The following is a 16,637-nucleotide window of genomic DNA, read 5'->3' on the forward strand; positions in this document are numbered from 1 at the left end:
TGGCTCCATACAAACTTAGCAATTTTGTGTTCTATTTCTTTAAAAAATGAAATTGGGATTCTGATGGGGATTGCATTAAATTTGTATATTGCTTCGGGCAATATGTCCATTTTAACTATGTTGATTCTTCCAATCCATAAACAGGGAATATTTTTTTTTCATTTCATTGTGTCTTTTTCAATTTATTTCAATAATATTTTGTAGTTTTCAGTATATAGGTCCTTCACATCCTTTGTTAAGTCTATTCTTAGGTATTATATATATTTTTGTTTCAATTGTAAAAATATTTTTAAGTTAATTTACAAACATTTCATCATTGGCTTATAGAAAAACCAATAGATTTTTGTGTATTGATTTTGTATCTGGTGACTTTGCTGTATTGATTTATTGTTTTTAATATTTAATATTGTTTTTTTGGTAGAGTCTTTGGGGTTTTCTATATATAGGTTCATGTCATCTGCAAAAAGTGATACCTTTAATTTTTCTTTCCCAGTATGGATGCTTTTTATTTCTTTCTCTTTCCTGATCACTCTGGCAAAAACTTTCAGAACTATTTAGTATGATATTAGCTGATGGTTTATCTTATATGGCCTTTATTATGTTGAGGTACTTTTATTCCAATATTATTGAGTATTTTAAACATAAAGTGATGTTGTATTTTATCAAATGCCTTTTCTGCATCTATTGATATGATCATATGATATTTGTTTTTTGTTTTGTTGATGTGTATTATGTTGATCAATTTCCATATGTTGAATTATCTTTGTGTTTGTGGAATATATTCTACTTGATCTTGATGTATTATTTTTAAAATATATTTTTGTATTTGATTTGCTAGTATTTTTTATAAGATTTTTGCATCTGTATTTAATAGAGATATTGGTCTGTAGTTTGTGTCTCTGTGTGTGTGTGTGTGTGTTGTTACAAGGTTTTGGTATAAGGGTTATGATGGCCTCATAAAATGTGTTGGGGTGTATTCCTTTTTCTTCTATTTTTTGGAAGACTTTGAGAAGAATAGGTACCAAATCTTCTTTGAATGTTTGATAAAATTCACAAATATAGCCATCTGGTCCTGAACTTTGTTTTTTGGGAGGTTTTTGATAGCTGTTTCTATTTCCTCCCTGCTTATATGTCTACTTCGTTGCTCCACTTCTTTGTGACCCAGTCTAGAAAGATTGTATAGTTCTAGGAATTTATCCATTTCTTCTTGGTTGTTGAATTTGGTTGCATATTATCTTTCACAATATTCTACTATAATCTTTTGTATATCATTGATGTCTGTGATCATTTCTACTCTTTCATTTCTAATTTTTTATATGAGTCCTTCCTCCTTTTTCCTTAGTGAGTCTAGCCAGTGGTTTGTCGATTTTATTGATCTTTTGAAAGAACCAGCTCTTTGTTGTATTAATTTTTTATAGTTTTTTGTTCCCTATTTCATTTAATTTTGCTCTAATTTTTACTATTTCTTTTCTTCTGACTTTGGGTTGCTTTTTTTCTTCTTTGTCTATTTTCTTAAGAAGTGATGTTAGGTTGTTTACTTAGGATCTCTCTTGTTTCTTGATATTAGCTTGTAATGCTATAAACTTTTCTCTTATTACTGCTTTTGCTGCATCCCAGATATTTTGATATATCGTGTTGTCATTTTCATCTGTCTGTATATATCATTTGATTTCTGATATTATTTCTTCATTGATTCAGTCATTTTTTAGAAGTATGTTGTATAATTGTCACATTTTTGTGGGTTTCTTTATTTTCTCTTTTCACTTGAATTTCAATTTCAAAGATTTATTGTCATAAAATATTCTTGATATAATTTCAATCTTCTTGAATTTGTTGATGTTAGTTTTGTGGTTGAACATATGGTCTATCCTTGAGAATGTTCCATGCTCACTGGAAAGGATTTTATAATCTGATGTTTTGGGATGAAATGTCCTATAAATGTCTATTATGTCCATTTGGTCCAGAGTGTCGTTTAAGGCTGATATTTCTTTATTGATTTTCTGTTTGGATGATCTATCTAAAACTATCAATGGTGTGGTTCAGTCTCCAAGTATAGTTGGGTTTTTGTCTGCTATTTTTAAATCAGTTAGTAGATGTCTTCTATATTTGTGTACTTCATGGTTCGGAGCACATATAGTAAGAAGTGTTATGTGTTCTTGATACAATGTCTTCTTTATTATTATAAAATGTTCATCTTTGTCTCTGATTTCCTTTGTTGTCTTGAAGTCAGCATTGTCAGATCTAAGGATGGCTACACCTGGCTTTCTGTGGATAGTATTTTCTTGGAGAATTGTTTTCCAACTTTTTACTTTGAGTCTACTTTTGTCCTTGCAGCTTAGATGTGTCTCTTGAATGTAGCATACACTGAGATTTTGCTCTTTCATTCACTCTGCTATTCTGTGCCTTTTTATTGGTGAGTTCAGTCCATTTAGGGTAATTATTGACACTTGAGGATTTTCTATAGCCCTTTTATGTTTTGTTTTCTGGTAGATCTTTGTCTTGTTTGGTTCTTCTCTTTTGTGTTTCTGTCAGTTGTTTTTGTTTGATGGCATTCCATACTTCTTTTCCTTGTTCTTCTTTTTCTTTAACCTGGCTTTTTCACTAGTGGTTACTATTAGGTTATTTAGAGAAAAATGTTGCTATTGGAGCTTTTACTTGTAGTTTTGATTTGTTTTGTTCTTTGTGTCTGCTCAAATAACCCTCTTGAGTATTTATTGCAGTGAGATTTTTCTGGTGATAGATTCCCTCAGCTTCTCTATGTTTATAAAATATTTATTTCACTTTAATATTTGAAGGATTGCTTTGATATACATAGTATTTTTGGCTGGTAATTCCTTTCTTTCAGTCCTTTGAATGTTTGGGTCCACTCTTTTCTGATTTGTAACATTTCTGCTGAGAAGTCTAATAATAACCTAAAGGGCTTTTCCTTTATATGTTATGTTATTTTTTTCCCTAGCTGCCTTGAAGATTCTTTCTTTGTCATTGATTTTTGACAATTTTATTACATTGTACCTTGGAGTAGGTCTGTTTGAGTTGTGGCAACTTGATGTTCTGTTTGCTTCTTGGATTCCAGTCTTTAACTCTTCCTATATGCTTGGGAATTTTGATCAATTATTTGTTTGTATAGGTTCTCCATTCCCTTCTCCCTCTCTTTTTTTTCTCTGATATATCCATGATTCTTATATTGCTCTTTCTGGTGCAGTCAGACGATTCTTGTAGAGCTCTCTCAGTTTTTTAAAATTTCTGGTCTCTCTTTTCTTCTTTTTGTAGCATCTCTAGTTGCCTGTCTTTGATGTTACTGATTCTTTCCTCTGCTTGGCTTGTTCTATTAGCTAAACTTGCTACCCCATTCTTTATTTCATGTATTAAGTTCTTCATCTCTGTTTTTAAAGTTTTACTCTCATCAGTGAGGTATTTATTTTGTCTATTAATTTGTTTTCTGAGCTCATTAAGTTGACTGTTGTCATTTTGCATCTCTTTGAGTACTTTTAGAACTTAAAATTTTCAATTCTCTATTATTTAAGTCCAAGGTTTTAATATAATTGTGATTTTTTTCTGGAGATTTTTAATTTTTTTTTCTGAACTACATCTCTGTCTTGTGTAACCATGGTATTCCATTTCTTCTTTCTTGATGGCATTTGAGAGTTTTATTGTTAAGAGCCCTACCAAAAGTAAACTAAAAAAACAAAAAATTAAAATAAAAATACAATAATTTAAAATATTTTTAAAATTATGATGAGAATAAAAAACATAAAAAAAGAAACAAACAAAAAACAGGACACCCACTAAAAATAAAAATAAAATTATAAATATTTAAAAAAGAAAAAGCAAAAAGTTAAGAAGGAAAAAAAGGAGAGAGAAAAACATGAAAAAGAAAATAAAAATAAATTTTGGTTTTGAGAGATTTCTTCCAGTAGGTGTCACTATATTGTGAGTTTTAGCTCTGTGAGTTTCTTGAGCTGTCTTTTGCTGAGATGTTGCTGTCACAATATTGTAGGCAGGGCCACTGTTGTGTTGGTGGTTGGGAAGTGTTGTGAGGACTTTTGGCTTCAACTTTACTGCTTTAGCTTTATGGCTTCTGGCTCTAGCAATGGCGATCTCAGGACTTTGGGGAATTCTTCCTACATCTCAAGAGACCTGGGGACCATAAGTGGAGCACTTCTGTTCCTCAGGGGAGAGAAGGACTCTGGAAAGCTAGCTGTGGCATTTGTCTTTGCCACTTTCCATACTGTTAGGTGAGGTAGGAGGAATCTGGGAAGCTGGGGGCTACACTTTAGTTTTCTCTGTCTCTGCCTAATGTAGGCTGCAGGCAGACTACAGAAACACTGGCCATGATCTCATTCTCTGGCTGCTTTTTTTATCCCCCCTCTGCCCTTCTATCTTACCATTCCTCCTGGCAGAAGATCCAGTCACTCTGGGTTTCCCTCTATGTACCTCTCAGGTAAACTCAAACGGCCTGATCTTCCTTCCTTCCCATAGCCAAGCAGAGAAAAATAAACCTAGTCATTCCATGTTTGTCTCTTCCCTAGAGCTGAACATGAACGAATTTTATCTTATGCCCCCCTTTTCATCCCACCCCATTTTTAGTCCATTCAGTGGGCAGATCTATCAGGCACTCCTGTGATCCCAGCTGGGGTTCCTTTGCTATATTATAATTGTTCATTTTGTTGAAATTTCAAGGCAAGGGATCAAGAGTATCTCTCACACCACCATCACTCTGATGTCATCCCATTTACCCCTTTAAATGTGAAGTGCTCATTGATAGATATTTAATAATTGACATTTTATTGTTTTCTGGTTATTTTGTAGTTATCTCTTCTTTCTTATTTTTTTCCTTTTTTCTCTTGTATTTTAAGGACTTTCTATAGTATTGTGTTTGGTTTTATTATTTTTTCTTGTATATTTCTTGTAAATTTTTTATTTTTAGTTACCATATGCTCTATATACCAAGCTACATTTATAGTACTCTATTTTAATTTGATGATCTCTTAACTTTGAACACACTAAAAAATCACTACAATTTTTACTCACCTACTTTATGTTTGTTTTTGTAATTATTTTTTACTTCTTTGGTGTGTGTTTCTTTATCTCTTAACATATTGTTGTAATTATAGTTGGTTTTTCTTATTTTGCCTTTTAACTTTTGTACTAACTTTATATTTTTGTTGACCCACTCATTTTATTATGAGTGTGCCTTTGTCAGTTTGAATTTTTATTCTTTCCATTTTTTTCATATTTCTTATCTTTTCTTTTATTTTTAAGGAATTCCTTTTAACATTTCTTGTGTACTGGTTGAGTGGTGATGAACTTTTGTTTTATCTACTCTGGGAAATCCTTTCTCTCTTCTTTAGTTCTAAATGATAATTTTTCTGAGTAGAGTAATGTTGGTTGTTGATCCTTGCTTTTCATCACTTTGAATATTTTGTGCCAATTCTTTCAGACCTCCTCATTTTTTGTTGAGAAATTAGTTGACAATCTTATGGGAGCTCCCTCATATATAACTATCTGCTTTTCTCCTGTTGCTTTTAAGCTTCCCTTTTTAACTTTTGGCATTTTAATTATGATGTATCTTGGTGTGGGCTTCTAGGGGTTCATCTTATTTGCAACTCTCTGTGCTTCTTGAACATGTATGTCTATTTCTTTTACCAGGTAGGGGAAGTTTTTTGTCATTATTTCTTCAACTAAGTTCTCAATTCCTAGCTCTGTCTCTTCTTCTGGTACTCCTATTATGCAAATGTTGGTATGTTTGATATTGTCCCAGAGATCCTTTCAAATTTTTATTTTTAAAATTCATTTTATTTTTAATTATGTATTTTGGTACTTTGTCTACCAGATTTCTGATTTGATTCTCTGCTTCATCTAATCTACTTTTAACTTCCTCTAATATATTCTATAGTTCAGTTCTTGTATTCTTCATTTCTGATTCTTTCTCTTTATTTTTTATCTCTTTTTAAGTGTTTTCTGTAAGGTCTTATTCAGTTCATTTATTCTTCCTTTAAGTTCATCAAGCATCTTTATAATCAGTATTTTTACTTCTGTATCTGGTAGATTGCTTGTGTCCATTTCATTTAGTTTTTTTTCTGAAGTTTTGTCTTGTTCTTTCCATTTGAACATGTTTCTTCATTATTTTAATTTTGGTTGATTTCCTTTGTTTCTATATAGGTAAATCAGCTATATCTCTTGGTCTTGTCAGTGTGGCCTTATGTAATAGGTGTCCTATGAAGCACAGTCTTCCTGGTCACAGAAATTCTGTTCCAGGGATCTCCCATATGTTAGTAGTGTGTGCCCTCCTGTTGTAGTTGAACCTTGATTGCTGTTGGATGTCAGTGGTTGTGATAGACTACCTGATTGGCTATCTGTGAGGAATCACCATGATTACAACAAGCAAGTTTTTGTTTAGGAGATGCTATTAAAGAATAGGATTCCCTTCACCAATGTTATCATGCCTGCTGAATCTGCCTTTTAGGTGTGTCTTATGTGAAGTTGTTTGCATGGTACTCTGGTGTGGTTTGAAGCAGCACTGTGTTTGTTGGTTCTGGTGCCTCCTAGGAGGGACTCTGGCACAGACCAATTTAGCCACTACCTGTATCCAACTCAGGATCAACTGATAGGAGTTAATAAAAGATCTGTGGTTCATTGACATCTGTCCTTGGATTGAAGACTTCTAAAAATGGTTAGACTGTGAACCAAGTTTATTTGATGCTAATGATGGGCTTTGGGATGCTTAGAAAGAGATTTGGGGCATGCCAAGGCCAACCACTGCTAGTTTTGTGTTTGTGGACCTTTGAGAAATTTTAAGAAAATCCACAACATCAACTGTGGAAGAGCACTTGTATGTAAAAGCTCCTGGAAGATGTTTAGTCTGAGAATGTAAATTGGGTGGGACAAAGTCTCAGCAAATCATCAGGGTGAGGTGAGTTGTTTTAACCAAGTTAATGGAGAGCTCATATTTGTCATCCACCTACATTTACCAGCTCAGTGAATAGAAGTTCTCAACAAAGTAACAGTGACCTCTATCAGCACTTTTATTCCAGGCAGAGCTGCCCTGACTCTTGCATCTTCATTCCTTGCCCTGGAATTAGTCAATTTAGCTCCCTCCTGGATGTCTTCAGTGCTTTTTGAGTTGCTGCCCTAGTGCTGAAGCTCAGAGTGAGTAAGTTTGTGAGTGTGTGAGTCTTTGTGCAGTAATTTTAAGTCCTGCAGTGCCTGGGACTCCAGGAACCCTCTGTATCACTCAATCACAGTCTCTGCTGGTGTTCAGAGTTAGATGTTATAGGGACTTGTCTTCCTGATACTGTTTCCTTAGGCTTGGGAGCCCAGTGTGGGGCCGGGACTCCTCAATTCTCAGGAGGGAAAAATGCAGCCTAAATATCCCTCCTGTTGAACACTGTCACACCATGGGTGTGAGAACTGCCCACTCTGGGTTTCCATTCCTTTTACCAGTCTTCCTCTTCATATCCTTAGTGATAAGAATTCTAGACTTTGGGTGGTTTCCAATGCTGGTTGCTTTATAATTTACTTGTAATTTTGATGTGGTCATGAGAAGAGGCCAGCACAGTGTCTGTCTACATTGTCATCTTGATCAGAATTCCATCCACTTTCACAAATCTCTGGTCTGACATTTTTGTCTTTTTAGAGTAGTAGGAGCTCCCATTCCAATCTCATCTTTTTTTCTATAACCTTTCAATTCAGGAGATTTGAGTTGGGAGAAATTTGATTTGAAAAGATAAACATATACAACAGGCTCTCAGATAACATCAGTTTGTTCAATGTCATTTTGTTATAAAATTGATGAGATGCCACAGATATTTAACTCTTGCTTATATCAATTAGTCTATGGTAAAATTGATTTCATTATACATTGTTTTGTCACAATTCCAAAAACCTATTGGCAATGTTAAGTGAGGGCTTATTGTACTTTCTTTGGCCTCCACACCCCAAACTATCAAAATGAATCTTACCTCTGACTAAAGATAGCCCATGATGGATACTCCCCCTAAATAAACAAAAAGCCCAAATGTTGAGAACAAAAGAAAACTAACCTGATTGCAATGATCATCTCTGTGGGGTATTTGGCCTTCAGGATTTTGTTCAACTCAGTGGTTGCAGATTCTAAGTGTTGGATGGCAGCAGCCTAGGGGGAAAAGGAGTATTCAGCTCTGGAACCTTAGCACTGTGACATAGTGTGCTGCCCATCCTCATTCCCTCATTATTGTTTACTGATTCTACCATCAAATTAATTGTCTCTCTAGAAATAATCATAATCAAGGAATTCTCTTAAAGTTACTCATAGATAATCTTAGATCTATGGTCATTCTAAAAATGAGAGATCTGTAATGTTTCTTCTCATTTGAATTTAACATTCAAAACTCATATTAAGGTGGTAAAGTTTGTTCTATGTTTCAAATAAACAAACAATCTCATATTACATAGATAGTAAATAATAGATCTAAGATTTGAACCCACATTTTCCCAATGCCAGAGTGTCACCAATTATATAATATTTATAATATTAGTAATAATAATAGCATTTACTTATATAGTACTTACTATGTTCCAAGCTCTGTTCTAAGCTATATATATATATATAGATATAGATATATATATCTATATATATTATGTAGTCCTTATAACAACCCTATGAGATAAAAATTGCTATTATCCCCATTTCACAGAATAGAAAACTAAGGCACAGGAAAAGGGGTAGCTGATAAGTGGCACAATCAAGATTCAATTCCAGGTAGAGTCTGGCTCTTGAGTCTGTACTTTTAACTACAACTTGTGTCTACCAAGTCCTGATGATTCTATCTCTTCAATATCTCTTAAATATGTGCACTGCTCCTTATCCATGTTACTACTCTACCAGTCCATATCATCATCATGTTTTGCTTAGACAATTACAGCATCTCCAGTCTTTTCTTCTTTCCTCTAGTCTTTATTCCCTCAATTGTTTCTCCACATACCATGGAGTTTTCCTATTTAAAACCTTTCTATTAGTTAGTGCAATAGATAGATGAATAGATTTGTGATCAAGTATAGTAAAATATTAATGATAGAATCTACCATTAAAATTTCCTATGTTTGAAAATTTTTTATAATAAAATTTTAAACAACCTTCTATAATTCTCATTGCTCTTACTATAAAAGTTCAAACTTCCTACCATGGTTTACCAGGTTCTTCCTGACCTGTTCTTGATTATTTCTCCAGCCTCATCTTTAGTTGTCCCCTCTGTATATTTTCTCCCTGGCCCCTATGCCTAACATTATAAATTTATTTCAATTCTGTAAATATTCCATGCTCTGACTTGCATTTGGAACAGCACGCTGTTTCATCAATCTAAAACAAGCCTCCTCTTTACTACTAACCTGGCCAACACCCTCTGATTCTTAAATCTCTTCATAACTGGTGCTTATTTTAAGAAGTTTTCCCTGATTTTCCCCAGATTGGATTAGGAATACCTGTGAGTGTTCCCACCCTGTTATGTCTTTACATATTAAGACTCATTTTACTTTATAAAAACTATTTTTCTACCACTGTGATTATACTAGGCACTCCATGACAACATGGACCATATCATTATTCTTTAAAAACTAACATATAAAAACAGCCGCTATAATAATATCTTACATATAATAGTTAATTTATAAATAATTTCCATGAATATTTTGAGTGAATAAATAAGTAAATGGCTGAATAAACTATATCCCCAGTACCTACAGTTTTTGATAAATAGCTGCTAAATGACATTTTTCCAATTCTTTTAGCGAGTGAGAGACAGAGACAGAGAGGAAGAGAAAAAGATGAAGAGAAGCATCAACTTGTAGTTGCAGCACTTAGCTGTTCATTACTTTCTCATACATGCTTTGACCAGGGAGCTCCAGCTGAGCCAGTGACTCCTTGCTCAAGCCAATGATCTTGGGCTCAAACCAGCAACCATGTGGTCATGTCTAGGATCCCATGATCAAGCCAGTGACCCCGCACTCAAACTGTTGAGCTCGCTCTCAGGTCAGCAACCTCAGGGTTTCAAACCTGGGTCTTCAACATCATAGGTCAATGCTCTATCCATTGTGCCATTACCTGGTCTAGCAATATGTCCCTAACTTTCAATGATCTTGTCATCAAACTGATGGACAATACAATGGCTTCTCTCTGGATTTTGCCTATTATTTTACTATGTAATAAAGATGTTGGCCTGAATTGTAGCCGGGCAGTAATTACCTCAAATCTGGGTATATCCATTTCAACTTGTCCTCTTAGCAACTGGGTGTGTTTGGGAGTCTCACGGATCATCACACTCCATCTGGAATTAATTTCAAAGAAGACAGATATTTAAGACTCTTTTTCAGCCCAGGCTGACATCAATGCTTCACATGTGTAAAAAATTTTAAAATGTTTATATGTTGGGGACAGATGGACTGTAAGAGATGCCCAAGCTGTCTCAGGTCACCTGATGTCAAGAGGGGTCTCTGTCTCATGGTTTCTCTAAAACAGTGTGATGGAAAGAATTCCATCATAAGGTTCTCAGAGAGCAGTGCTTCTCAACCAGAGGTAGCTGTCAAGATCATCTGAAGTGCTTTTGTAAAATACACATACCAAGCCCCTACCCCAAGACTTACTGAATAAGAATCTTTGTGGTAGGGTCTAACTTGGTATATTGAGAAAGCACCCTAGGATATCATTATGAGTAGTCATATATCAAATACTATTTCCAGCATGTAAATCTGTCTTATCAGAGGATAGAATGGCAATACTCTTTCTTTTCTAGAGCAGAAACACTCTACTAGGTCAATTGTTTATGAACTTTAATTTTTTTTTGTTTCTTTGAGAAACTGATAAAGCTATAGAATAGTTTCTATACTATTCTAGAATAGAATAAAAATATGGAAACTTTCTTAAGGCAAAAAAAAAATAAAAGCCATGAATTTGATCGAGGTTCACAGAACCCTTGAAATTTACCCATTTGGTGCCTGCTCTGGAATATTTTCAGTTGATGAGAGGCTTCAGTGATGTTTGAAAAATATATGGTAGACCCTTATTCCTAATAGTCAAGCCCTCTAATCCCAAACTGCCCCACACTGAAGCTAGAAAGGCTCTGTGAGGGAAGTTAGAGTTTCCTAATTGAGATGATATAACTGGGAGTAATTAGTGTGCAACTGGAAAAGGCACAGTGATCTGATTTTTCAGCCACTCACCTGTCTAGAATCCTCACACTAGCTTGCTCCACTCTGTTGAGGATCTTCAGAGGTGACTTATTTTTGTTCCAGAATGCACCCCAGCCTAGAATACGGGCCAGATCATTGCCGGTTCCAAGTGGGATGACTGCCAGCTGACACTGCAAGAACAAAACCAGACACCCTTTTCAGACAGTCCTAAAAGGATTCATCCATAAAAGAATCTAGAAGGCAATTTTTGAGAGAAAAATTGTAGTCTCAATACTAGTGGCAATAAGGATTTTATGATTTTAGGAAGTGTGATAAGAAGATGTTCAAAACTGAGTGAAATTTTCCCAAAGGAGTTGGGTCTCACTCTTCGCTACACAGAACCTACCCAGTAAAGGAAAGAGTAGCTAGACTATGCTAATATGTATAGCCATATTTATAAAAAAAGAGATATATAGCCACATATTTCTATCTAGGCTGGGCCAAAGAGGTGGAGTGTCTCAGGAGACAAAGCTACTGGATTCAGAAGAGAATAGGACTGCTTAAGGAAGGGGGGAAGAAGTAGAAGAACATTTGTGCAAATTTCCGCAATTGCCTCAGGAAGGGTAGAAAATTAAGATCTGAATGTTGCCTGAGGATGTTTTGTTTTTTCTTGCTATCCTCACCTTCAAATATTCACTTTAGGGCTTAGGGAATAAAGCACCGTTAACTCAATGCTCTGTTCTCTGATGAGATGCTAAGTCCCTCATTTCTCTGTCTAAAGATAGGTAGAGCCAGAAAATTATCTAAGTGAGCAGGCTTAAACTGGAAATCTATCAGTCAGGCTGAGTTTGAAACCAATGGGAAACACATATTTTACCTACAAGGAGAGTAAAGACCAGGGACTTCTTAAGATGATAAGCTCCATACCCCAGTTTCTGTACCAATGGCTAAACTGAGTCAGCTAGAGACTCACCTGTTCATGTAATCCTAAAACGTCAATCAGAGATAAGACCCAGCTCACACTGCCATCTCCACCACAAACCACAATGCGAAAACGAGCAAAGTTCTTGAACATGGACAGCCTGAAAGGAAAAGAAAAAAAGGGAATCATTTCATGAACTACTGGGTTTTAGATCTCTTTCTTACAATGTGCCAGGGCCCAGGGCTTAAAGACTGCTACTTTTGTATCCTACTAATAGACTACTTGCTTTGTTTCCCTTAGGCCCTATCTTTTTATGTACCTAAAATTATAAGTAATGCTTCCATAGTCAGTCCTGGAGATCAGGCTTTATCTCATTCTGCACTATTCTGTGCCAAACCTTGCTCCTGAAGCTACTAGTAACCTAGCTAAATCTACTTGCTCAGGTCCAGGAAGTATGTCTCACATAGTGGACAATAGGCTTACAGAAACTAGGGCTAAAGAGCCAGATGGTCCTCAAATAAAAGAAACCTGTAGTAGAGATGTATTTATGTGGCCTCATAGGGGGAAAAAAAGAATGAGAGACAGAAAAAGTTGAAAGCAATATCTATTTGTTTTCTCCTCTGAGGTCAGGAGGCATAGTTTTATCTCTTCAAACCAAAAAGTTGGAGAAAATCTGAGAGCAGGATAGGAGCTTGAAAGGATTTCTAGGAGAGGGCTAAAAGTCCTCAAACATACCAGCCAACCCCAAATACTCTGGAGTTATTGTGACTGTGTCCTGACTTGAGTAAATAGATCTTTCCTTCCCAGGTGCTAGAACTAATTCTAAGAAGCTTATCTTAGTCTAGAATGTATAAAAGTCAAAGTCCCTTCTATACAGCCGCTATATCCCTTATCTCATGCTTACCCTGCTTCAGGTCCACCCTTCGACAGGTCAAACACTTGAGATGGGTTAAGGTATTGTTTAAATTTTCGAAGGAAGATGATCCCTTGATGATCGCCACTTTTGGAGTTGATGAAGATGAGAAGAGGGCATGAACAAGCTGATGACCAATCAAGATTCCAGAATTCTGAAGATACTTCTAATTGGCCTGATATTTGCACACACACACATACAAACAAACAAACAAAAAAAAAAAAAAAAAAAAAAAAGGAAAAGAAGAGGAAAAAAAAACAGTGCCGTTGAGATGTAAAGAAGATATAGCTTAACATTAAAATTTGCAAACAACTTTTTAAATAGTTTTCTTGAAGTATACTTGATATAAAAGAACTGCACAATCCCTTTACTGGGTGTCTACCCCCAAAACTTGAAAACATTGAAACGTAAGGGCACAGGCACCACCATGTTTGTCACAGCATTATTCACAGTGGCCAAGACATGAAAACATTGTACATATATACAATGGAATACTACCCAGCCATAAGAAAAGATGACATAGTGACGTTTACAACGACATGGATGGACCTTGAGAACATTATATTGAGTGAAATAAGTAAATCAGAGAAAGCTAAGAACTGTATAATTTCACACAAAGATGGTATATAAAATTGAGAGACTCGTGGACAGAAATAAAAGTGAAGTGGTTTCCAAGGAAAAGGGAGTATGGGGGAGGGGAAGGAGGAGAAGTGGAGGAAACTTGTAAAGAAGGACAAATATAAGGTGACAGAAAATGATTTGACTTTGGGTGATGGGTATACAACATTATCAACAGTTCAAATGCTCTAGAAATGTGTAACTGAAACCTGTGGACTCTTATTGATCAACGTCACTGTGTTAAAGTTAATTTTCTAAATAAAATTTAAAAATTAAAGAACTACATATATTTAATGTGTACAATTTAGTGAGTTTAAACATAAGCAAACACCAATAATACCATCGGCATATTCAAATTAATGGACATATTCAATATCGCCCAGAGTATTCTTGTGCCCCAGACTCTTGAGATGAAGAAACAGAAGGGAAATCACTACGAAACTCAAAGAACTTTTATTAACCAACCAACCAACCAACCAATCAACCAACTAACCAACCAACCAACCAATCAACCAACCAACCAACCAACCAACCAACCAAACAAACAAACAAACAAACAAACCCACCTGGGTCTTTGACCACCTGTTGTCAGGCAATTGATATTTAATGAGCAACTACTACATTTTAATCATCATGCTAGATAAACTAAAGGTATAAGCACCTGCACTTAAGCTGGGACACAAACTCATACACAAGGCTCTTGTGACAAGAGAATAAAGAATATAAAGAATAAAGAAATTGGACCATAAAGAATAAAGAAATTGGTGCCACAACCAAGAACTAATGAAATGTTGAGGAGAAACTGAGCAAGGAGAAGATTGAGAGCCAAGGAGGAGGTTCAGTGCACCAACTAGTCCTTTCTTTGTATGGGATCTGCCTTGCATCTCATAGTGAGAAGATACCAGGACAGGCGAGAGAAGAAAGGCTTTCTATTAGCCATGATGAATGATTGAACATATCAATATGGGGTTAAACAGGGAGCTTTAATCACTCCTCTAAGGCTCTGACAGAGCAATCCAAATTATTACACCAATTTTCAGGGGAAACAAGACTTAAGGAAAATTGAACAAGAGAGGAGCTTTTAATAATCCCCCAAAATGAAGTTCTCCATTAGGGAAGTGGTGTGATATTAGCCTAAATTGCCAAAGCCTGCCAGCTCATTCTGGGTCCTAGAGTCTATTGGCAGGGGGATAGGCACAAAGTAATAACCTCCTAGGAGATGCTAGACAAATCGTGAGCCCTCAAATCTGTGAGCTTGTGGCTTGCCAGAGATGCCTCAACAAAAATATATGCAAAGGGCAAAAAGCATGTGGCTTTCTCCTGAATGGTTTGGGCTAGAAAGGTTGGTTGAGATGTCTCATTTGTTATATCCTGGGTGAAAGTGAGCTTGAAGGAAGAGTGCTAACTTGACCAGATTGCATGCCTGTTTTGTTTGGAAAAATAGAAAGTAGTATCCTTCTATGGGCAATTTTTAAGCCAGCTAGCCACTCTTGCACCAAATTTTCAGGACCTTCCAGAACTCAGCTAAGGAGCATCTGATATCCCTCCTCAATAGTATAGCTTGGAAGTAGTTACCCTCCCTGAATATCGTATCCAAAAGTTGTACCCTTTCCAGCATTTTTTAAATAAAAGATAATATATTAACAGAATGGTAGCTCAAACATATTAATTCATTTATTCAACAAATATGTATTGAGGGCATTATCTGTGCTTGTTTTTGTTACATTCTGGGAATACAGTGGTGGACAAGATAGAAACAGTCTCTGTTCTTGTGGAACTTATAGTTTAATGATGGCAGCCAAAGCATAACATATCAATACAAAAATAATATAATGTAAAAAAATAAAGCAAGAAAAGAATATAGAGACTAGAGGGGGTTTTATTTTATTTTTTAATGTGCATGTAAGAGAGAGAGGAAGAGAGAGAGAGGTGAGAAGCATCAACTCATAGTTGTGGTGCTTTAGTTGTTCACTGATTACTTCTCATATGTGCTTTGACCAGGGGGCTTCAGTTGAGTCAGTGACCTCTTGTTCAAGCCAGAGACCTTGGATTTGAACCAGTGACCTTGGTCTTCAAGCCGTCGACCTTTGGGGTCAAGCCAGCAACCATGAGGTCATGTCTTTGATCCTATGCTCAAGCCAGTGACCTCAGGGTTTCAAATTAGGTTCTCAGCATTCCAGGTTGATGCTCTATCTACTGCACCACCACCTGGTTAGGCAAGGGAGGGGGTGTTATTTTAGACAGGTGGTCAAGGACAGCTTTTATGGGGAGGTGACATTTGAGATAGGACTTGCGTAAAGTGAGGAAGTAAACAATGCAGATATCTGGGGGAAGAGTTTTTGGAGAGATGTAAAATAAGTGCTAGAACCTAGAGAGGAGAGACTGGGTGGGGTGTCTGAGGACCAGTGAAAAGAATAGCATGAGGAGTGACATCAGAGAAATGGCGCTTTAAGGACCAATACCAATAAATCTCCCCCAAAATTCAACAAGATCTTTAACCAGAGACAGAAAAATCTATCCTTGGAGCCTCCAGCAGTTCCACACTAAACGCAAAGGTATGATTGAGTGAAAAATTGACTAAATATATAATCAACCCTGAAGGAAATAAGACTGAGGAAGAAACACTCCGCCTTCCTCACTAACCTAAATAAGGGCTGCTTTCACTGGGAACTGAGAGTATAGGAACTGAGGTGGGCAAAGGGTGTGAATAGAACCAGGCTGTGGCAAAAACATCTGAACCAGGCTGTAGCACAGACAACCAAGTTGAGAAAAAACTGTGCTTGTGGCAACCCAGTCAACACAAGCTAATGCTTGCGCCAAATCCAGACAAAGAAAAACAAGTGGGGCAGCCATCTGCCCCAATCTCCTGGTAGGCGAGTGCAGATAGTGTGCAAAAGATTCCTCCTAGAGCCCCGGGAGTGGGCGCCCGTGTTACCGGACAGAGGGGTAGAGTCAGAGGCCTTTGTGTGGGCCAAAAACGGAGTCTCAGGGATCCCCCTGCACCCTGAAAAGTGGCGTGCCAGGAGTGAGCGGGAGCAAAAT

At 36.3% G+C, this 16,637-nt stretch overlaps 1 protein-coding gene across 1 annotated transcript in view; it reads right to left on the reverse strand.

Moving 5' to 3' along the window:
* The window catches only part of DGKK (diacylglycerol kinase kappa), a 203,834-nt gene that overhangs the window by 41,211 nt on the left and 145,986 nt on the right, over nucleotides 1-16,637 (reverse strand). Inside the window, exons 10-14 of the mRNA XM_066250504.1 lie at nucleotides 12,969-13,152; nucleotides 12,116-12,224; nucleotides 11,194-11,333; nucleotides 10,220-10,301; nucleotides 8,043-8,134 (exon numbers count right to left, since the gene is read on the reverse strand). Of these exons, the coding sequence (XP_066106601.1) occupies nucleotides 8,043-8,134; nucleotides 10,220-10,301; nucleotides 11,194-11,333; nucleotides 12,116-12,224; nucleotides 12,969-13,152 (607 nt within the window). The remainder of the gene's footprint in view (nucleotides 1-8,042; nucleotides 8,135-10,219; nucleotides 10,302-11,193; nucleotides 11,334-12,115; nucleotides 12,225-12,968; nucleotides 13,153-16,637) is intronic.

The sequence above is a fragment of the Saccopteryx bilineata genome, chromosome X (genome assembly GCF_036850765.1).
Source record: "Saccopteryx bilineata isolate mSacBil1 chromosome X, mSacBil1_pri_phased_curated, whole genome shotgun sequence".
Lineage (NCBI taxonomy): Eukaryota > Metazoa > Chordata > Mammalia > Chiroptera > Emballonuridae > Saccopteryx > Saccopteryx bilineata.